Source organism: Gouania willdenowi, chromosome 3, assembly GCF_900634775.1.
Source record: "Gouania willdenowi chromosome 3, fGouWil2.1, whole genome shotgun sequence".
In the NCBI taxonomy this organism is placed as follows: domain Eukaryota; kingdom Metazoa; phylum Chordata; class Actinopteri; order Blenniiformes; family Gobiesocidae; genus Gouania; species Gouania willdenowi.
The window spans coordinates 11,897,093-11,921,041 of NC_041046.1; the positions used below are offsets into that span (position 1 = coordinate 11,897,093).

General features: G+C 40.9%; 1 protein-coding gene across 2 annotated transcripts; it reads right to left on the reverse strand.

The window, feature by feature from the left end:
• Window positions 1-1,139: 1,139 nt before the first annotated feature.
• On the reverse strand, window positions 1,140-17,344 carry il16 (interleukin 16). Of its 2 annotated transcripts, none has more exons than XM_028443133.1 (8): window positions 17,255-17,344; window positions 15,551-16,561; window positions 11,897-12,024; window positions 11,629-11,761; window positions 10,261-10,362; window positions 3,270-3,495; window positions 2,080-2,208; window positions 1,140-2,010 (listed from the first exon to the last, which is right to left on the reverse strand). In XM_028443133.1, the coding sequence occupies exons 2-8, from the start codon at window positions 16,409-16,411 to the stop codon at window positions 1,850-1,852; spliced, it is 1,740 nt and encodes a 579-aa protein (XP_028298934.1). In that variant the 5' UTR covers window positions 16,412-16,561; window positions 17,255-17,344; the 3' UTR covers window positions 1,140-1,849. The 2 variants fall into 2 exon arrangements, with proteins under 2 accessions (XP_028298934.1, XP_028298936.1); XM_028443135.1 differs by having other exon boundaries at window positions 15,551-16,558; window positions 17,255-17,330.
• Window positions 17,345-23,949: the final 6,605 nt, after the last annotated feature.

The window sequence follows — 23,949 nt, forward strand, 5'->3', positions numbered from 1 at the left end:
ACCTATAAGTTTGAAAGTGTCAGCATTTTGTGCTTTTCATAGCCCAAATCGCTAAACATCGCTAGTTCCTAACCGCTGTAAGGCAGGAGGAGGCCACACCCCAAATAAAGTTGAATTGAACTGAATTAACACTTGTCAGCAGAAACATATGAAATTGTCATTGGTGTTGACATTGGTGGTCTCGATTTGGAACGCCCTGCCTACCCAACCCTAGTGCTCACGGCACGTCACTGGATAGGAGGGACTCTTCGGACGCAGCCAAGGTCCTTTAGGAGAGCTCTTCTTCTCTACTTTATTGTCTACTACCCAGGGTTGGAAAGTAATGAATTACATTTACATTAATGTTTTATTGGATGCTCTGACACATTGGATGTATTGACACAAGCACTTACCTCATCGAATTGACATCATTGACAAGGGATTCTTTTGACAATGAAATATGAAGGAAAATAGTACAGTATTTTCTAATTTTTTTCCCCAAAAAAATTATCGTCATCATTTGTCTACAGTCCCATTTTGTAAAATTAATCGTGAGAGATCATACATTAACTTAGTATCGTGAATGGAATCGTATCGGGAGTTGAGTGAATCGTTACATCCCTATATTTGAGTCATAAATATCAGACACGATGCGTTCCTCAGTTCAGTCTGTGTATTGACTGAGGAGAAAGCGGACGCACGTTATTGTACATTACTCAGTTCGATTGCTTCCCCTGCTGGTGTCTCCTACTTACTGCCTCCACATCTTACAATAGTTTTCACATAAACTTAACACGTCTGTAACTGACTGTATTTATTGCAACAGGTTAAAATATCTTAAACCATTTCTAACCATCACACTACTACCAAACCTCGGAGTTGGAACTGTCGCCCACTGCTGTCTTAGATTTTACTGCTTTTATCCTCTTTCTGTAAACAAGAGGTTAATTTTGACATCTTTAACTTTTCCTGATTATTTAGATCAATCAACAGCAGCACAAGTTGTCATTGTGCTGAAAAAGATGCTAAATAACCTAAAAAGCTGCTAAATGATCTAAAAATCAGGCTGAATGCTTCACTCCAATAGAAAACAGTGGAATGTTTACAGTACTGTGTGACATCATCAATATTGTGATTTCAAGATTGCGTAACAACGGCTCTAAAAGTATAAAGTAGTTTATTTTTAAAAGACAAAAAAATGAATATAATAATAATAATGTGTTTTGTAAAACATAGATCTACTAATGAGGACATTTAAAAGATTTTAGGAAACATTTGTGGAAGATCTCTCAGAGTTTCCCTCATCTCAGGATTTTCTTTAGGATGAACACGTGATGAATCAATGTGAGTATTTACAGATTCCTTCAGAGAGGAAATCTTTGCACAGAAAATCAGAAGTGCTCCATGTGATGAACTAATCAACTATAAATCAGCTGATTGAACATGTGGTGGACACAGAGTGAGTGGGAACAGAACCAGAACCTGTGACAGTGTTAGTGATGCTGAAGATCACCTCAGACCTCAGGGAGTAACAATCATACAGATTTATAGAAACATGACGTGTTTAATATGAACTCTGCGTGTGTTGGATCTATCCAGATGTTTGATCTGTGTCCATGTGCTTTAGTTTCTTTCATATGAACAGCTGATGAATGCATAGTGTCAGTGACCACAGCACACCTTCATAGCTGCTCTAAATGATGACGGATCTTCAAACAAAGCTAAAGTGAGCAGCCACTGAGCCGTGCTGAGATTTTCTGCTCAGGTTAGATGATGATGGTCCATGGTTAGTCCATCTTGGGTCTGCTCCTGACCACAACACGCCTTTAGAGCTGTTCTTAATGGTTCCGTGGTGAGATGTTCTGTTCTGTTATTCCACCCTGGTTCTCCTGACCATGGCCGTCACTGGTCCTTCGGGTAAAGCTTTGATCAGGTTCCAGGCCTCAAAGCGACTCATCTCCACCACGCTGATGTCCTGGATCATCAGCAGCTCATTTCCACACTGCAGACCCTTCTGCTCTGCTGCTCCACCTGAAACAAACATCAGCTGATGTTTTCTGACACAGTAAGCAGATCATCTCAGAGATGTTCCACCTTCACCTCGAAAGATTCTGTTGATGACCAACGGTCGGTCTCCATGGATCGAACCTTTCCCTCCATCCAGAGTGAAGCCCACACTCCCCCCCATCTTCTCCAGCTCCACCACATGGACCACAGCCTCTACAGCCTCTACAGACACACACACACGCGCACACACACACACACACACACACACACACACACACGCACACTCTCGCTGGTTAACAAGATGATTTCTTCTGGACAAATGAACTCAACTCTACTTTTTTTTATTTCTATAGAACCTTTCATACAATGAACATGTCGCCCCAGTTTTGGGGCGTCAATTGTAAAGTTGCACACGATAAAATAAACAGCAACATTTAGCAACAAACCACGTTATGTTATTTTTGACAAATTTACAGCAAAATTTGTGAAATTTGTGATATTTCTTTCTTGAAAAAATATAACTTCAATGTTATTAAGAATCTGTTAGGGATCTGTTATGAATCTATTAGGAATCTGTTAGGGATCTATTAGGGATCTGTTAGGGACATAAAACCAGAGAAGGCTTGTAATGTATGCAGGAGCTTGAAAAAAATATTGAAAGAGATCTATTTTTTTAAATGTTCAACTCTCTTCTTTCTGGATAAACTGTAGGTTTTTTTATGACTCTTGGGGTAATCCAGTAAAAAAGATTAATTGACGCAGCTGGAGATCTGTGTGTGTGTGTGCGTGTGCGTGCGTGTGCGTGTGCGTGTGTGTGTGTGTGTGTGTGTGTGCGTGTGTGTGTGCGTGTGTGTGTGTGTGTGTATGTGTGTGTGAGTGTGTGTGCGTGTGTGTGAGTGTGTGTAGTGGTTTTGTGTACAATTAGCTATATTTATAAGTCTTTAAGTCGCTTGTAGGGCTGGTTAATCTAACTAATTTGATTTGAACACAAAATAATTTTTGATTATTGCTGATTCTTGCTGATAACATCAATTACCTGCTGAATGATTAACGCCTTACAGTACATTTTACACTGTGAGGAGAGTAACTGAAATTAGGTTTGGATTACAGTTAAAAAAAATGTGAATTTTTGGTAATGTAAGAACTATTGTGATAATTTTATGGTTATTGATTATTTTTTCCACCCTCAGACATTTGATGATGAAGAATGGTGTGTGTGTGTGTGTGTGTGTCATCTTGTGTGAGTGTTATCAGCAAAGATGTCAGAATCTGTAGAGTTTCACCTTCAGCCTTCCTCTCATCCCTCCCTCTCTCTCCTCTTCTCTCCGTCTCACTCGTCTTACAGACGACGACCACGACCAGCGTCAGGTTTCGGACGTGTCGCACAGCGGCGGTGGCAGCAGAGTGTGTGACGCCATACAGAGTCTCCCCGTTAATTGACAGGACCACGTCTCCTTTCTCAATGACTCCTCCCACAGCAGCCACGCCCCCAGGAAACACTTTGTGGACCTGAAGAGTGACAGCGCAAAGACTCACTGGGGTCATTCCATGACATTTCAACACGTTTTAACGACATCCCACACACGTTGGTGTCAAAAATTCCGACATTTTTACGTGATTATTCAATAGTCACACTGTAAAATTTTAGTTTGATAGGATGAATGTGGACAATTTAGTGAAAGGGGAATGTGTCAATTTTCACTTGTCCTTATTTTTCTTTGATTTTCAGCTTCCGATATCTCAGGAACTACACTAGCTCGGAAACTGAAATTTGGTATAATAATACAGATGCAGAGCCAAGTTACAATGGCCTCATGGAAAGGATTTTCAGTATTCTCGAGTGGTGAAATAACCCAAAATTAGGATCCAAAATAAAAATGAAGAAGTCATATCAAGAAAAATTGTTTTACATTCCAAGAAAGAGTAAACTTTATACTATTTTTTTTTCTTATATTCCCACATGCAGATATGGGCCAATGAAAATGGTAAAACAAAAAAAAGTATGTGTTTCAGATTTCCAGTGCGTGTCACCCAAAAACCAAAGCATATATGTGACAGTCTATGGACTGTATACAACTCAAAGCTGATCAAATTACAATGAGCTGAGGCATATGCTAAAACGAAATGTTATGTCTATAACTTCTGTTCCCTAAAGGAGAGGAACAAGAGGTACAACACATGTAGAATATGATATCACGCCCCTGCTTGGCCTACTGAAGAACCCACTAATCACGCCTTTTAAGGCAGATGATCTGTGATTACGTAAGTGAGGCTCCGCCTGCCTCATAAAGACCTTGTCATCACAGTCATCCTTCAGTTCAATAGCCGCTCTTCACCAAGCCCAGCTGTGTAGCGGGGCAGACAATAAAACCGAACAAAAGTGTGTGGTGAAGACCAACTGGTGGCACAACAGATGTCACTCAAAGATACCCCCGAAACAAAGCCCACGATGTACATATGCCGAGTGTTGGGCGGTTACAAGTAACGCGTTATTGCCCCAACATCACTTTTCACAGTAACTAGTACTGTAACGCAATGTTTTTCTAAAGAAATAACGCCGTTACCGTTACAATGTGGTGCGTTTGTCCGTTACTTTGCTAGCTGCAGTGTACTTCCTGTTCACAGTGGCGCTACATTTTTTTGCGGTACGCCGTGCCAAACACGGTAAAACAGAAGAAGAAGAAGCATTGTCAGTGTGTTTCTGTTTACATCACGTGCGCCAATCATGGCGAGTCAATGCGAGAGCAGGACGAGCTTCTCAGAGTGGAAATACGTGCTTTATTTTTGTCTCCAAAAGATGCATCAGTGAAGCTAAGCTAACGCTGCGGCTGGATTTTAACGGACTGTGACTGTTATCCAGGAACAGGTCAGCCAAACTATTGCACGGTATGTTGTTGTAAATAAGCAGCCTGTCGCTGCTGCTGAGTCACTGCTAACAGCAGCTCATTAGCCTGATATGTTTAGCACTGTGTAGCTGAGAAAAATGCTGTGAATTAGTTTTTCCACATTTATTTTTATAAGCATTTTTAACAGCAGAATGTGCATCTGGAATATGCACAGCTTACTTTACATTACTGTGCTAAGGCTGAAAAATTACAGTTTTAATTTTGGAGCAGCTGTTTTGTGCTTTATATGCACATCATTATATGGTTGTTTTATAGCAGTTGATCAAAAGTGGATTATTATATTATTACAGCACTAATATGAAGCTGTATGGACACAAATGACCCAAAATAAATAATACACTCTTTAATTCTAAGTAACTCAAAAGTTACTTTTTCCAGTAACGCATTACTTTTTGGTTAAGTAATCAAAATAGTAACTGAGTTACTTTGTGAATGAAGTAACTAGTAACGGTAACTAGTTACTTTTTTTCAGTAACTAGCACAACACTGCATATGCCCTTGGTCAAATGTGCTCTCACACCCTGAGGTAACTGAAGACTCCTGCTGTTGTAGGCCCGGGCCACAATGCAGTGAGAAAGCCGCTGTTCAGACAAGGGTTTACCCTTAGGATTAGCAAAACACACAAACAGCTGGTCACACAAACGCGTACTCACAGACATAAGGAATGTAACCTCCTTTGCTCCTCGATGCAAAAGGAGGAGGGCAAAAACTCATTCGCTCAAAAATCATGGAGCTATGAGATGAAGGGATGACCTTAGGCACATACGCCATATTCGGGCGTAATGTGACCTTGGAACCATCTGAAGTGAACTTGGTACAAGAAGGATGCACTGACAAAGCATGAAGGTCGCTCACTCACCTAGCCTATGACTCCATAGGCTCAAAAGGGGGCCACAGAGAACATCCAGCACTACAGTCAAATCCCATGAGGGGATGATGGATTTCACCACAGGCCTCAGCCGGCGAACTCCCTTTAAAAACGCATGGTCAGTGGATGCGCACCCAGCATCACTCCATTGAAACCAACATAGCAGGCAGATATAGCTGCCAAATGAAATTTAATAGTGGAAAAAGTCAGACCTTTATCCAACAATTACTGAAGAAAAATCAAAACCTCCATAATTGAACACTGAAATGGGAGTACATTTCAGTCCAGATCCTGAGCCATTAAATTTGACCTTTCAACAAGTAGGCATGTAGCTGCCACAATTCTGGGCATGGATGAACCACTTCTCCACTCGCCTGCAAGAGAAGGTCCCCGCGTAGTGGAGGCTGCCACGGCTCCGCGGCCAGCAGATTGATTATCTCGGCATACCATGATTTCGCAGGCCGTGAGTGGCTCTCAGAGACAGAAAATAAACATTGCACCACATCAACAATAAGTGAGACAGTTTTAGCAGGGAAAGGGATCATGTCACCCCCTGCCTGTTTATGCGGGAGACCACTGTAGTGTTGTCTGACTTATCAGAACATGTTGGTCTGCTAGCACAGAGCGAAAATACTTCAGGGCCAAGAAGGCTGTCAGCAGCTCTAAATAATTTATGTGAAGCCTGCTCTGTACTGAGGTCCAGAGTCCTCTCATTGCTGCTCCATCGCACAGAGCCCCCCCACCCCATCAGCGAAAACACACCCTCCCCACCGGGGAGCCCTGGCTTAGTAACGCGAGTTCCCTCCAACAGTGGAGGGTCATTTTCTCTTGTTTTCTTTCTCTTTTTTAATACAAGACGGAGTTATTATCAACATCTGCTGGAGGTGACGCTATGGACACAGCCGGTGTGAGCGAGACCAGCACTGAAAAGCATGCATCTTTAACAGCCCGAGCGGCACTACAGCAATCATAGATGCCATCATGCCCAAAAGCTGTATGACCAACTGGAAACACATTTTGCATCCCAATTAAAATTGAGCGAGGCAGTGGTTGAACGTGCTCTTTGCTCCAAGCTGAGTGGTGTGGAGCATGATGTGGAGCCTGAGGCGCAAGAGGCTGCACCTTCTCCGGTTGTCCAGAGGTGTAGCCCTCTTGTACGGTTGGGGAGGTGGCACTGCAGGCCTGCAGGCACCTGCAGGTTGATTAAGTTTAACGTCATGCCTGGGAATGATGCTGCGCAGGGCATCAGCTTGCTTCCTTCCCAACTCAAAACGCACCTGAATTGATTGCCCGAACAAACTCAAGAGACACCAGCTCGTCCAAATAAACGGCCCGGTCTCTCTCCGGTACATAAGACACAGTCAGCCACATGTGTCTCTGTGACACCATTGTAGACGTCATTCCTCTGCCGAGGGAGAGCACTGCACAGCTGGGCACCCGGAGAATATAATTCGTGGCGATCCTCACCTCATTAAGGAGAGGAGCCAGAGAGCTGTTGGGGGGAAGCAGCAAACTGAGCTCAGCCAGCCGCATAGCCTGATAGGTCTGCGGCATGGTGACAGAGCTCAGTGCAGCGGTGCCTGCCTGCACTCTGTAGAATGTATCCAGCTGCGAGGAGGACAATCTACATTGCTTTGAGGGAAGCGATGTGGGGCCGCTCACGCCATGGTTATAAGAGGGCGCCAGATACGCAGCCAGAGAAGGCTCCACAGGCGCTCCATCTAAATCTAGATACTGTTAATAGCCGGTTTGGTTTGTTCCATGTTAATTTTAACTCTGAAATAAAATCAGGGAACATAGGCAGGGAGGAAAAATCCCGTAAACTGTGACGGTTTTTGAACCGGGGGAGGAGAGGGCCACTCCACTTCCAGTCTCTCAGCCGTACGGGGGCGCAGAGAGTAGAAAGATATGCATCTAGTTCATCCTCCGACAAACCATGAACGTCCAGACCGAGGTCCAGAACGTCATCGTCCTCATGGTCAGCGTCTACCCTATCAGAGGCAGGTTAGAGCCCCCGGAGAACTCCGGCTTGACCTCGGCCAACCTGTGCACGTACTCCAAGTGGTCGGCCCAGCTAGTAGCAGGGACTTCGACCACAGGCTCCTCATCATCAGACTCAGGCAAAGTCGGGTCCCTAGACTCGGATAGGAAAGGGTTGTGCCGTGCGACCGCAGCTTTTCCCAGAACCTTCTTCACAAAAGTGACCCGCCTTTCCAGGGTTGAATACCGAAGCTGGTTACAAAATGCACAGGACTCGGGCTGCGTCAACTCTCTCCTGGCGTGGACTATGCCCAGACGGGACATGCTTCAAGCTGGACCTTATTGTGCAAGGAGAAGCCGCACCCCTGAGAACAGGGGCGAACAGAAGACTTCTTCTTTGCTTTAGCCTTCGTGCTCATTTTGAAACACAGAAGCCTGGAGACAGAATTAGTGCTTTGCAGGCAACAACGCCAGCTGCTAACACCAACAGGGGCAGTTAAACTAATTCTAGGCAGTAGCCAAGGCAGAGCTAACTAGCAGCAGCTTGTTTTTAATATCGATCTTTTTTTTTTTTTTTAACCCTAACAAACCGTGACACGGTGACGTCATGAACCCGGAACCGGAAGTTGCGCGCTCAATACCGCGCTCTTACCGAAGAAGCCTTAATCTTAAAATTAACGTTTTGACCGTTTTGCTTCACCAAATTACTCCAAAATAACAGATGCACACACTTGGGGTATTTGGAACCCGTTTCAGGTCGAACTCACACCGCGTCGGGGAGACATTTGCTCCACACACAGACACACACTCACACAGACGTTCCTTTCTTTTATAGATAGATTAGACATACAAAGTTTTTCATAAAATATTTTCAATATTCTCAAGTGGTGAAATAACCCAAGGTTAGGGTCTACAATAAAAATGAAGTCAAATAAAAAAAACTGAAGGCACAAACATGTTCCAGACCCAAACACACACAAACTTTTTACAATTTTTAGGAGCTGGCATGTCCACCACATAGGATATATAGCATATCTTTTAGTATATTGTAAGCGAGTAGGTGGAGCTGTATTGTTTTACCAAATTTCAGTTTCCTATGTGGTGTATATTCCTGAGATATTGGAAGCTGAACATGGAAGAAAAGTAAGAACATATACCCCCCTCACTAAATTGTCCATATCTCAAAAAGTATTCATCCAATCAAACTAAAGATTTACAGTGTGACTACTGAATAATCATGCAACAATTGGTAAAACATTGAGGGGCGGATTCACTAAGATCTGAAATAAAGGGTGGTAAACCAGGTGCGTCCCTAATTCCTTTGGTGACGAAGTTTCCTCACCTGCTGCGAGGAATTAAGAAGTGGTGGAGACTGCTCGTTCATTGCGGAGAAGTGAAGCGCACAGAAGCACACAATGACATTTGAGGAAGTAACATTGGAGACAGATGGACTTCTGTCTGCTGCACAAACATTTAATAATGTAGAAAAAATGTAAACAACTTTAAAACCTAATATTTTCCCCCTAATTTATTAATGTGGATGCTCTATTGGGTCCTGTAACTTTGCTCTGATCAGTCCATGAAAAATAGGCAGATTTGGACAGAAACAGTCCCATTGATCTGAGTTAATGCAGCAACACAGTTTGTCAATCACTCTGTACCATTTGATGATGATCTACTGACCATCATCCAGCAGGTCTGAGCAGCGCTGTGTAACGCACACTCTCATATGTGAACATTGCGCCATCACTGCTTAAATTACACATCTGATCAGCTGTTTCTGGCCATCAACGCAACATGAGAATTTATTGACGGTCAAAACATGGAGATAAAGACACAGAAGCTCACTGGAGCTGTGGGTTTGAAGCGACATTCATGGAGGTCCACGCACAGCATCCTCTTGCGCTGCACCGCAGAGGACACACACGTACCAGACTCCACACGAGCTTCAGGCATCCAGCTTTTTCTCTTCCTCACACACACTATTATTTTCTTATACTAGAAAGGTGAACTGGAGCCTTTTTTACATCTCCGCTGTGTTTTGTGTAAACATTTCCTGCTGCGGATCTCTGTGCGTTTGCACCTGCTTGTCAGTCATACTATTTTCCTGTGCTAAGACAATCATCGCAAACAGTTTCAGATTTGATGACCTGCATTGCGCCACTGCATTCATTTCTTTGCATGTCCTCCCCCCATTTTTTTGCTCGCCTTGTGAGCTCCGCCTACTATACATTCATTAGAGGTAAATGCGCTAAATGGATTGAGGGCGCATTGCAACGTGCAGCAGCCGTGCACTCCTGATTCCCTAGGGTTTGTATGGTTTATTAGCGCGTGGAGTGACGTTTTAATACCCCTAAAACTTTAGTGAATCTGCCCCTGAATGTTCCTAGACATGTAATGACCCACTGTGTGAATGTTAGCATGCAGCATGACACAGAATGTCTGAGTGTGATAATGAGATCAGCCTCATGTGTTGGTGGACGTGTGCATGTAGAATCCATGATATAATCATGATCCTACTGTAAGATCTTTGTTCTCCAGGTCACAGCCTCCAGCGACGCTGAAGCCCAGCCCGACTCCTTCCTCCTTCTGAAAAATCACTACATGGACGTCCTTCAGCATCTGGGACACAAACACACATCTCTAACTTTTTACCTACAGAACATTATCAAAACCTAAAGTCCTTTACTGTGTGAAACGGGATGTTACAGACTATATTTATTCTTCCTACAGACCGAAAGCTAGAGAATCTGACATGAGTGCATTATGCTTTGACCTGTATGCCACAATAACAGGACTCACTACACTAATAGTGAAACATCAAAGGATTATCTTTCATCTGATACCAAAGTAAAGATGTGTGACTGGAACATGATGCGAAAACATGCTATCAGAGCGTCCAACGTGCACCACCGGAACAGATAGTATAAAGATTGTAAGGAAAGAATCATCATTGACTTAAATATTCTCTTGTGAGGGCGACAATTTCATTAGGGACACATTTGGGAAAAAATATGTCCAGGTCTGATACTTTTTAACATATTGTTATATTTTTGATGAGAATGTTTAAAAAGCCAATGAAGGACATTAGGTATTAGAACAGGAACCATTGAGTTGTAGCTCAGTGTGCATTGGCTATTACTAACTTTCATGTTGTCCACTCCACTCCGTTACCACTAAAAGACTGTTAGGAAGCAAAAGCTCCCTCACAAAAAAAAAAAAAAAAAAGATTATATCATTTACATATAGAAGTCAAACATGTATTTAATTTGTTCTGCAAGAGGAAAACATGTGTTTAATATAATTTGTTAATTTCTTGTTTTATTGTAATTATAAAGGGTTCAGTTTTGGTTAAAAAAAGAGAGGCAGAGATTGAGGAGGAGGAGCCTCAGGCCTATAAGACTGAGCAGGAAGTGAAGGTGAGAGGGAAAGAAAGTCAAAATGGCTCTTGCTGCACACCTGGAGTGGAGATGTTTGAGCAGGTCTGAGCTGAACACTTGGATAATTAGATCATTTGTTTTTGGAAGATTCTCCTCTTTTTCCTGTTGTTCGAAGAACAAATGCTGTTTTGGACTGAAAACAGAAAATAAATCGACTGATTTTTGGAACTTTAATTGATCCCAGTGTTTTTGTCCTAAGCTTGCCATGACACAACCCCTTTGCCTTGTAACAAAGACCTTCATCATTCAACCCCATATTTAACAAACATTAGCTGCTATGCTGCTCCTACAGCACAGCTAACATGAAACATTAAGCTAGCTACTGCTACCTTTACATTACACCATTTACAACATCACAAATGTGATCCCGATGAACATTTCCCCCAAACTCACTCCCAGATCAATTCTGTATGTTTTCAGTTGTAAATAACGGTTTGATGTGTTTTACCTTCAGCGTGTCCTGGTTCAGATGGTGGACTTCCTGCCTCATCGTCTGTAAGCAGTGTGAAGGAAGAGCTGAGAGGATGGAAAGGTCTGGAGATGATGAAGATCCTTCATCCTCGTTCCTCAGTGCAGCCAGACTGTGTGCGACACATCCAACATCAGGATATCTACTCTGACATTTCACTCAGGAACAGGAAGTGTTTCTCAGTCATAGATGATTATCTCACTTCTCTGTTTCAGAGAATGAGAATAATAATAAAGTATTGTCTGACCTGAAGGAGAACCCTCTGTGGGAGGAGTCCACATCCGGAAGCTCAGCTGATGAAGAGTCATCCACGGAGGGAGGATGAAGGTCTGGATGACAGCAAGTGGGTAGGAAGTGCATCAAAGTCTTTGACACCTGCAACAAAAACGAAGGTGGTAAATAATAATAGTAATGATAATAATAATAATAAAATGAAATAAACATTTGTAAATGTATTAAATGCAGCCTGTGGGTGTTTACATGGACTGATGTTGGACTGATTTGAGATTGATGGTTGATCGTGTTAGTTCACGGAAGTCAAGCTAGCCCAGCCCCATCAGCTGACAGCATCCATCCCCTAAATTCAGTTAATCATCTCGCTGATCATGTTCTATGCTTCCCATTGGTTAGAGTTAGTCACGGTGCTGTATTTAAACCACAACAACACGCCTACTTCCGCATGCTTTGTCCACAAACGCCCCGCAAACTGCCAACCCCCACCCCAGCTCCTCCTCGTCTAATTAAACAGTGTCTCCTGTAGCCATCTAATGTCTGAGCTTCTGTTCCATAAGATCCTGCTGACCGCTCTCTCTGCTAAAGCCTCTCCATGTAGCTCATGGAAGAGCGAGTGGGAGCTCCCTTAGCTTCAGGCTTTCCACTCAGCTGCTCAAAGGGAAGAGAGGTCCCAGGACAGAGCCTTACCGCCAAATCTAAAATGCATACTAAACAAAACAATTTGACTAAAGTGATCCTGACTGAACCGTAGTTTGATGACGTTGGTGACAAACACTTTAGTTCATTAAGCCCGAGCGCCACGAGCTGGCGAAGGGCCTCTTGCTCTCGTAGTGGCCACACTATGTGGAAAGGGGCGGAGCCTATGCGAACGCCATGTGCCCGTCAATGACCAGGGACCCTTGTAATGTCGTAGGCATGCCATGTTATTGGAATAGAATATTATTCTTTCTTTCTTTTTAGGCCCGAGCGCCACGAGCTGGCAAAGGGCCTCTTGCTCTCGTAGTGGCCACACTACAAGGGAAAGGGCAGAGCCTATGCGAATGCCAAGAAGCTACGCTTCTTCTATCGTCGGATCCACTGCATTTCTGAGAACATGATAGGTTAAGAATTTTTTACGTGAATAGATCGATAAAATTGATCGAAAAATCTGTTGCATTGTACTAAATATGTAAATTCTGTATCTTTTATACCTTTTATATTATTTTTTATATTTATGTTTTTCTAATTATATTTCATTTTATATATAGCTTCTGTTATTTTATTGCTTATTTATCTTCATTGCACTAGTTTTCAGGTGTTTTTGGGGGCTTTTATGTGTGTTGCCTTCTTTTGTCTTTTTTACTGCACTTTATCTGATGTGAGCTGCCATGACGGTGGATCAATAAAACTATCGATCTATCAATCTATCTATTCTATCTATCTATTCTATCTATTCTATCTATCTATCTATCTATCTATTAGTTTCCTCAGATGATCTGTCAATGTAAAATACAATAATTACATTAGCACAAAGCATTTTTTTATAAGGCCAAGCTTTCTATTATTTGTCATGACATTGAATTTAGTAGAAAGGGTTAAATTTGATACCATTAGATCGTAAGAACAGTCGTAATCGAGTGCGTATTTATATTAACGGTTTCACAGTTTACCCTGGGAAGTATAAAAATCTGTAGTTTGATTTATTGTTGTATTTGTGTGTCCATTAAAAAGGATGGCATGATTGGTCCTATTTAGCAGAGGTTTATCACCTTCAGGAGGAACCCGGTAGACTACGCTCCTCTCATCATCTATGGTGACCTGGTGGAGAAAGTATTGTCCTTCAGGTTCCTAGGTGTTCAAATCCAGGAGGAGCTCTCTTGGGCCACCATCAGAGCCATCCTCTCTGACCTTTCTCTGATTTTTAGTATTTTATATTTATACGTCTTTCGTTTTCCAGTATTTTATTAAGTGTGTGTTTTATGTCATTCTTGGAGAGCACCTTAATGTTGTACATGTGTACAATGACAATAAAAGCTTCTATTCTAAAAGGGAGTTTTTTCTCCCCATTGTAGTTGATGTTTGTTTATGTGGAATTGTTGTTGTTTTTTCTTAATTTTGTATTTTGTTATGAGCACTATTGATGTGACTTTTTCTTTTTGTTGGCTTTTATAAAAAAAGTTGAATTGAATTTTAATTAAATAAAGACATAAACAGAAGTCTCCCTTAAGTTTCATTGTGTTTACAGCCCCTTGAATTTGTTTAATATTGTTATTTGTGTTGATCTCACGTAACTTAATTTGTACTTTTTTTTTTACACTACTAGATATTTCCTTTTGTCAACCTTGTATTTGTGTCTGTCTGTCTTCTGTTAGTGCTTGCCAAGATAAGTTTTAGTGGTTCAAATGTAAATGTCTTTGTATCTGGCATTGTATAGGTTAATAACAGTATGCCTATTCACAACTTTAACAAAATATACATTTTTGTATATTTTACTGATGTCGTTGATATTAGATTTATGATATATATATTGTATTTTAACGCATTTTTCCTAGGGCGTTTCATTGATGGGGTTCAGAATCGCAGGAGATCATCTAGAGAAGTGGGACACCTAAACCTATCCATAGATTTTTGATTACTTTTACGATGTTTGCAGGGTGGAGCCGTGAATTTTGGGCAAAAATGACATATTACATTTTTAGAAAATGCTCCCATTTGCACATACAAACTCCGATTTGCGTCAAATGTGAATCACTTGTTTAGCTCCTGTCCCGAAACCAGCTCAACGTGGCAAACGGACATTGGCGCGTTAGTGCCCCCTACAGATTGAAGAGAATTTAAAGGAGACATATCATGCTTTTAAATCCTTCCTTTTTACATATAAATCATACAGTTGTGGTCTATATAAAGCAGAACTGCAATGCAAGAGCAACTTGTTTTGGTGTGGCCTCTTTAAATGCAAATGAGACACTTCATACCCCGCCCCCTCTCCAGGTTGTAGAGGTGACACTCGGTTCAACTCCACCCTGTTCGGCCATTTTTGTATTTTGATAGAAGAGATACGATTATCTAGCAGCGCAGAAAATGTTTATTCACACGTTATTTACAAAATGTCAGCAACGGAAGACTTGTCCATCCAGCCTTAAATGTTCGAGCCAGAGTCGGACCCAGCGGAGCGAGATGAAAATGAAGATGATGAACCTGAGCTAACACAAGCACCGAGCTGTGTTAGTACAAAGACAAAAATCATAAATATGTCTAAGTTCACATCTCAATAGTACATTTCTGTCTAAACAAATCAATAATAATGCATTGATAGTATAAAATGAACTGTTTTATTATGTCTTTGTCTTAATTTGAGGCAGACCATCGTTGGCAGCGCATCAAAGCGGGCGCATCGAAGGCTGCAGATTGCTAAAGGCGGTGCAATTTGGTGAAGGCAGTGCGGCGAAGGTGGCGTGGCAAAGCGGCATGGCAAAGGGGTGCGGCAAAGGCGGCCCAAAAAAAGCGTTGTGGGAAAGCGGCGCAGTGAAGGCAGCGCGGTGAAGGCGAGGGTTGTTTATTGCCACTTGCGGCTATATTTTGATTTATTATTGGGCAAAAATTTGAATCGTGATCATTCAAAGCTTAATGTTGATATTAACTCTTCTTCTATCAGAACATCATCATAATTTATTATAGATATTCTTACCTGGTTACTGATGGTAATGATGGTCTCTAGCCCATCGGACTCCAGGGGCTTTCCCTGTGTGGGAGGAGCTTTGTTCCCATTGGCCCTGGCTAATTTCTCTTGTCTCTGCTCCTGTCTCCCTTCTGTCCCGCCCCATTGATCACTTCCTTCACTACGATTGGACAGGACAGGAGATGATGAGGTCCTGATGAGGTCTAGGTTCTCCGCTATAGGAGGGAGAGGGGTGATGGCATCCGTGGAAGGAGCTGAGGCTAATGGGAATGAGCTGTGATTGGTTGAAGCTGATGGGAGCAATCCATCAGTACCAGATAAATGCTGACTTTTCTTCATCTCCTGATGTATCTCCTTCCTTTGCTGCTCTCTGTGCTGCTCTATGTGCTGCTCTCTGTGCTGCTCTATGTGCTGCTCTCTGTGCTGCTCTATGTGCTGCTCTCTGTGCTGCTCTATCTGCTGCTCTCTGTGCTGCTCTATGTGCTGCTCTATCTGCTGCTTTCTGTGCTGCTCATTCTGCTGCTTTCTGTGCTGCTCATTCTGCTGCTCTATGTGCTGCTCTATCTGCTGCTTTCTGTGCTGCTCATTCTGCTGCTTTCTGTGCTGCTCTATCTGCTGCTCTCTATCAGAACTGGAGGAGAAACTCTCAAAGGACGAGATCTTCTGTTTGATGGACAGACGAGACCTGATCCCACTAAGCTGCTCCTCACTCTTCCTCTGTCTCCTCTGATTCTGCTCATCCTGGATCCTCCTCAGACTCTGGAGGAACCAAGCAGGCTTGGGGGCCACTGGGGGCCCCTTCTTTGGACCTGAAGCATCACATAAATGTACTGAGTTGTCATTGAGGAGTGAGTTCTCCTGTGGGTTCATAGTGTCAGAAGCCTTGGGGGGGGCTCAGAGAAGTCTGAGCAAGGAGAATCCAGGGATCCTGATCGTGATCCTGTTCCACGTACGTCTGCCTCCTTCGAGGAGATCTGTGTGTCTGAGAGCAGAAGCCTACACCAGGAAGTCCTGCTTCTACTAAGAAAAAGAACACACACACAGCAATGATGAGTCATCACATTCTCGACTAGCACCCACCCAGAAGCCAGACACACACACACACACACACACACACACACACACACACACACACACACACACACACACACACACACACACACACACACACACACACACACACACACACACACACACACACACACACACACACACACACACACACACACACACACACACACTCACGAATGCTCGCAAGCATGCACGCACACACAAACACACATTTAAATGTAACATTTAGATTTAACATTCAGATTTAGATTCAATATTTAACATTTAGATTTAGATTCAACATTTAGATGTATCCATCCATCTATCCCTTTTCTGACCCAATTGCTCCTTCTCTCAGGGTCGCGGGGGTCTGCTGGTGCCCATTTCCAGCTCTCAATGGGCGTTAGGTGTAGATACACCCTAGACAGGGTTTTAATCCATTGCATTTAGATTCAGATTTTAGATTTATATCTAAATGTAACATTTAACATGTAGGTTTTGATTTAACATTGACATTATATTTCACAAGAATTGCTGTAAATCTGGTCAAAAGTAACGTCACATACGTTTTTTAAATGCGGTTTGTTGCTAAATGTTCATTTCAGCATGCACATACTGAACCAGGAACAGAACTTTATAAAGAAATGTTTCCAGTGTTCCTACCTGAGTGCAGGTGGTTATCGGGGAACGTTGAAGAATCAGAACAACTGCCTTGTTCTCTCAATCCTTCAGCTTCCTGTGACACAAACTGACACAAACAGGAAGTGATCTGTCACGCTGACTTCTCTCTGGCAACCACAGAGAAGTAGGACACGTCCCTCACATCAACCACATCCACTTCTTTAGTCACTCAGTCTGTAAAACAATTGCTTCTCCTTCCTTAACGCAATGCCAAAATGGTATTAAATGGAGGTTATTTTCTCAGTTTTAGAGTTCATAAATGTAGCTATACTATAAATTAGATAATATAGATAATAATAAATCAAATGAATGTAGCTATACTTTTTTATTTGAATTAAATTCATTGTTGTTATTTTATTTTTCAAAAAAAGTTGTACATTAGGACAAACTTTTTATTTTATACAGATGCAGTTGTGGAAAATAAATTAAGTTCACATTGTACATGTGTACATGAGATGTTTACTGTATGCAAGGGAACAGTGGCAAGATTCATTACCATAAATAAATGTGGGGAGTGAAAATAATTAGTAAATTTTACTTTGAGTACTATTTAATTGAGCCTCTTTTTACTTGCACTTGAGTATTTTATGTATGACTTACATGTACTGATACTTAAAGGGATCCTCCACCATTTTTACAAATGTGGCCTAAAACCTTTTAAATGTCCTTATTAAAAGATCTATGCCTAACAAAATAAATTGTTTTGCACCATAATGGTTTTATTACCTTTTAAAAATGTGTTTGGAATAACGGCGTTTAAAATAACGGCGTGATGTAACGGCGTCTGTTTTTCAGTAACGGGGTAATCTAACTAATTACTTTTTACGCCGCTACAATGCCGTTATCGTTACTGAACGTTAAATGCGGTGCGTTACATGCATTGATTGAATAAAATGTTATCGAAAGCATCCCCGGCTTCTGACCCAGCTGTTGTGAGGAGGTGGGTTAAAAACAAGGTGAGCGATTATGATTGGCTAAGGCGACGTGCCAGCACACACACACACACACACACACACAGAGCAGATTGGATGAAGCAGCAGTGATGGCAAGCATGAAGCAGTCTGATGAAAAGTTGACATTTTTAAGGTGACGATACAAACACTACTTTAAAATCATTGTGGTGAAAGGCAAGACTTTGTTCACATCCTTTGTAAGCAACTCAAAATTAATGAAGCACCTCACAACAACACAAGCATCTAAAAAATGTGAATTATTTGACATAGAGCAACTTTTTTTTTTTTTTTTTTTTTAATAGTAACGCAAATAGATACTTTCCTTGGTAATGAGTTACTTTTATTATAGAGTAATTTAGTTATTAACGCAGTTACTTTTTTGAACAAGTAGTGAGTAACTATAACTAATTACTTTTTTAAAGTAACGTTCCCAACACTGAATGGGACTACTTTACTGTTTGAGAGTCTGTGCGCCGCCATGTTGAAATGACGTCACTGATGAAGCCTCTTTCAGTCCAATGAGATCTAAAGAGGGTTTTCACGGTGCGTCATCAACCCGGAAGTCGCTATTTTGGAGGTAAGCAGCTGGTTTACAAACAGCACACAAACAAGCAAATCCCAAATTTTGAGAGGAAATGGTGAACTATTGCCGTGTTTTTGGCTGTACCAATCGGTCAAACCGTGACAAACATGTGGAGTTTTATAGACTACCAAAAGTTATAACAATGTCTGTATTTTATAGTCAGTAGTTCTACATCAGGAGAGAAATGACCGGAGACTAGCTCACCATTGTTGTACCAGTTGTTATCTGTGTATAAGCAAACACCGCCGCCATCATCTGCCATCTTGCATTTAAATCCAGCTTCAGGTAGTCCAGTTCTTTCTCCAGGGAGTGGACATTAGAACGCAGGATGGAAGGAAGCAGCGTTCTCTGAAGATTAGCTTTTAGCTTGATTGCTAGCCCCGCTGGGTATTCTCGCTCTTGCTTCTGATCACACCATTTATGTAATCTCCGCTGGCAGACACCACTGGTACGAGGCTATTCCAGCGGCCTACGAAGTCTCGTACCAGTGGTGTCGGCCAGCGGAGGAGATGCATGCGGTGTCATCAGAAGTATAGGGCTGCCAAGTTTCAGAAAATGACAAGAGTGAGACTTTAGTGACATGATGCATTCCGGCGAAAACATTTTTGCCCCTTTTTATCATCGCTTTGGCTTGTTTTAATGTTGATTTATACCTTAAGACTGATGTCCTCACCTCCATGCCAGCGGCTCTCCCTGCACTGTGTAATTAACCAGAAATTAGAAATGAAAACTGTAACAAAAAACTTGACAAAATACATGTATTTTTTAATATTTCATTTCAACCAATTCTCCATCATTTAGCTGGGGACATGTCTCATGTTATAGGTGTTTGTCTCAGATGTTGATGCCTTGACACTGCTACCTTTACCTCAGTTCTCTCCCTATTAACTGACAACTCTGCCATTCAGAACGGGGAGGTAGGCGGGCTGCTGTACTCAAGTTAGGTTTGATGGAAATGTCCGTGTTTCAACTGATAAGTTTCCTATACTACATGAAATCTCCTCTTCACTCCCCGACATCAACATATCAGTCAATTTACAGCTTTTTGTGATCAGTTTTTACTGGAACCAGACTACTACACCGCTTCGTCCGCTCTTCTTACCGTGATCTACCGCAAAGCGATCACAGCGAGTCGAACTCTGAGTCAGAATACGGACGCGATCTACATATATTATGTAAATAACACGTTCAAATACATTATATGCAGAGATATAAGTAACTTTCAAATATAAAAAGATAAAAGACTTTAAAATTTCATATATAGAGAGATAAAGGTCACTTAAACATACAAAATATAAAACGATAAAAGTCACTTTCATATACATAATATACAGAGATAAAGACACTTTCAAATATAAAAAGATAGAAGACACTTTCAAATACATAATAAAAAAATAAAAGTCATTTTCAAATACAAAATATACAGAAATAAAAGTCACTTTCAAATACAAATAATAAAAAGATAAAAGTCACTTTCAAATACAAAATATAAACTGATAAAAGACACTTTCAAATACATAATATAAAGAGACAAAAGTCACTTTCAAATATGAAAAAGATTTTAAAAAAAAAAGCACTGTCAAATACATAATATAAAGAGATAAAGTAACTTTCAAATACAAATAATTATAAAAAAATAAAAGTCACTTACAAACACAAAATATAAAAAAGATAAAAGACACTTTCAAATACATGATATACAGAGATAAAAGACACTTTCAAATACAAAATATGAAAAAGATAAAAGACACTTTCAAATCCATGATATACAGAAATAAAAGACACTTTCAAATACAAAAAGAAAAAAGTCACTTTCAAATACAAAATATGAAAAAATAAAAAACACTTTTAAATACATAATATACAGAGATAAAAGTCACTTTCAAATAACAAATATAACACGATGAAAAACACTTTCAAATACATAATATACAGAGATAAAAGACATTTTCAAATAAAAAAAGATAAAAAACACTTTCAAATACATAATGCAAAGATAAAAGTCATTTTCAAATACAAAAGATAAAAGTCATTTTCAAATACAAAAGATAAAAGTCATTTTCAAATACAAAAGATAAAAGTCACTTTCAAGTACATAATATAGAGAGATAAAAGTCACTTTCAAATACAAAATATAAAAAAGATAAGACACTTTCAAATACAAATTATACAGAGATGAAAGACACTTTCAAATACAAAAAGATAAAAGTCACTTTCAAATACAAAATTAAAAAAAAAAAAATCACTTTTAAATACATAATAAAAAAATGAAAGTCACTTTCAAATACAAAACATCAACTGATAAGACATTTTCAAATACATAATATAGAGAAACAAAAGTCACTTTCAAATATAAAAAGATAAAAAACACTGGCAAATAAATAATATAAAGAGATAAAAGTCACTTTCAAATACAAAATATGAAAAAAAAAAACACTTTTAAATACATAATATACAGAGATAAAAGTAACTTTCAAATATAATCAATCAATCAATCAATCTTTTATTTGTATAGCGCCAAATCATAGCCAATGGTATCTCAAGACACTTTACAGTAGAGCAGTCTTAAGGACGGACTCTTCATTTTTTGGATACACACATATGCATATATACTTATATACACATACATATGTATACCACACCCAACATGAATTCATCATGGTGGCAAGGAAAACCTTCTGTTAAGCAGCAGGAACCTTGTGTGGATCCCATTCCTATGATGAACAGCCATCCACGTTATGCTGTGTTGGGTGTGTGCAGAGGAAAGGGTGGAGACAGAGTTGGTGAGACTCTGTAACTCCACACTGAGGATCCCACGGACCTGCAAGACAAAAGCCAGAAGGAGTACAGGAGCAAACACACAAGGGAAGAAGCAGACATAGAGGGAGTGTTAGAGAGAGGAATGGGACCCTCTCCGGTCCCTCTCTAACCTAAATGACCTCTCTCTTAACGCCCTCTCCAACCTCTCTCCAACCGAGCATGCCAGACCCCCCCCCGGCAGTCTATGCCTATTGCATCTTAACTATGAGCTATGAGCTGGTTCCTAACTAAAAGCTTTACCAAAGAGGAATGTTTTGAGTCTAACCTTAAAGGTAGAGAGGGTGTCTGCTCCCCGAACCGTAGTTGGTAGATGGTTCCAGAGAAGTGGGGCCTGATAACTGAAAGCTCTTCCTCCTATACTACTTTTAGAGACAAATGGAACAACGAGTACTCCAGCTTTTGAGAGCGTAGTGTTCTGGGGGGATTGTATGGCACTACAAGCTCCTTGAGATAGACTGGTGCCTGTCCATTTAGGGCTTTATAAGTGAGAAGAAGAATCTTGAATTCTAATCTATATTTTATGGGAAGCCAATGCAGAGAGGCTAATACAGGAGTAATGTGATCTCTTCTCCTAGTTTTAGTCAGTACACATGCTGCAGCATTTTGAACCAGCTGAAGTGTCTTAAGCGACTTGCTCGGGCAGCCTGCTAAAAGAGAATTACAATAATCCAGTCTAGAGGTAACAAAAGCATGGACTAGCTTTTCGGCGTCGCTTTGAGACAGGATAGATCTGATTTTAGCAATGTTACGGAGATGAAAGAAGGCAGTTCATGAAGTTTGTTTTATGTGAGAGTTGAAGGATAAGTCCTGATCAAATAGAACCCCAAGGTTTCTAACAGTTGTGCTTCGTGCCAGAGTAATGCCATCTAGGGCAGTTAGGCTAGCATAGGTTTCTCTAAGGTGTCGTGGGCCCAGTACAATGACCTCAGTCTTGTCTGAGTTAAGAAGAAGAAAATTTTGGTCCATCCAGGCCCTAATGTCCTTTAGACAGGCCTCAAGTTTAGATAGCTGATTTGTCTCACCTGGCTTCATTGATACATACAGTTGGGTATCATCAGCATAGCAGTGAACGTTAACAGAGTATTTTCTCATAACATTACCAAGGGGGAGCATATAGATGCAGAAGAGGATTGGACCTAGCACAGAGCCCTAAGGAACCCGTAGCTTTCTTTAGTGTACACAGAAGACCTATTATTCACGTGTACAAACTGGTACCTATCAGATAGGTAGGACTTAAACCGGTTTAGGGCAGTCCCTGTGATTCCAAGTAATTCCTCTAATCTCTCTAGTAGAATATAGTGATCTATAGTGTCAAAAGCTGCACTAAGATCTAATAAAACCAGCACTGAGAGTCGTCCTTCATCTGAAGCCCAGAGTGGATCATTAGTTACTTTAACTAAAGCAGTCTCTGTGCTGTGTTGAGCTCTAAAACCTGACTGGAAGTCCTCGAACCGGCTGTTGTGTTAAAGGAAGTCACAGAGCTGAGCCACCACAACTTTCTCAAGAATCTTTAAAATAAAAGGAAGATTAGATATAGGCCTGTAGTTTGCTAAAGTGCTGGAATCAAGAGTAGGTTTTTTGAGAAGGGGTTTGATTACAGCTACTTTAAAGGACTGTGGCACGTAGCCTATTGATAGGGATATATTTATTGTCTTCAACAAAGATGGGCAGACTAGGGGAACAACTTCTTTAAACAGCTTGGTTGGGATCGGATCTGAAAGGCAGGTCGATGGTTTGGAGGATGAAATAACAGAGTTAAGTTCCTGAAGTCCTATATGTGTGAAACAGTTTAGGTTAGGCCTATTTACATTTAATGGTACAGCAGGCCCAGGTGAAGGCAGGGAGTGGCTAATTTTATCTCTAATCTTATGAATTTTATCGTTAAAAAATGTCATAAAGTCCTCACAGCTGAGGGCTAGAGGAATCATGGGCTCAATAGAGCTCTGACTTTGTGTTAGCCTGGCTACAGTGCTGAAAAGGTACCTCGGATTATTTTTATTTTCTTCAATTAGTGAGGAATAGTATGTAGATTGACTATGTCGTAAGGCTGTCATGTATTTACTATGGCTTTCTTGGCAGAGTATTCGTGACTCCTCTGTTTTATTGGAGCGCCACATTCTCTCTAATTTATGGGTTGTTTGTTTGAGTGTGCGAGTTTCAGAGCTAAACCACGGAGCTTTCCTCTGACGTTTAATAGTTTTTTTCCCTCAATGGGGCAATTGAGTCCAGGGTAGACTTTTAGTTCATTAATATCAAGGCCATATGTTAGAACAAGATCAAGAGTATGATTTAAACGATGAGTAGCTTCATTTATAGTTTGA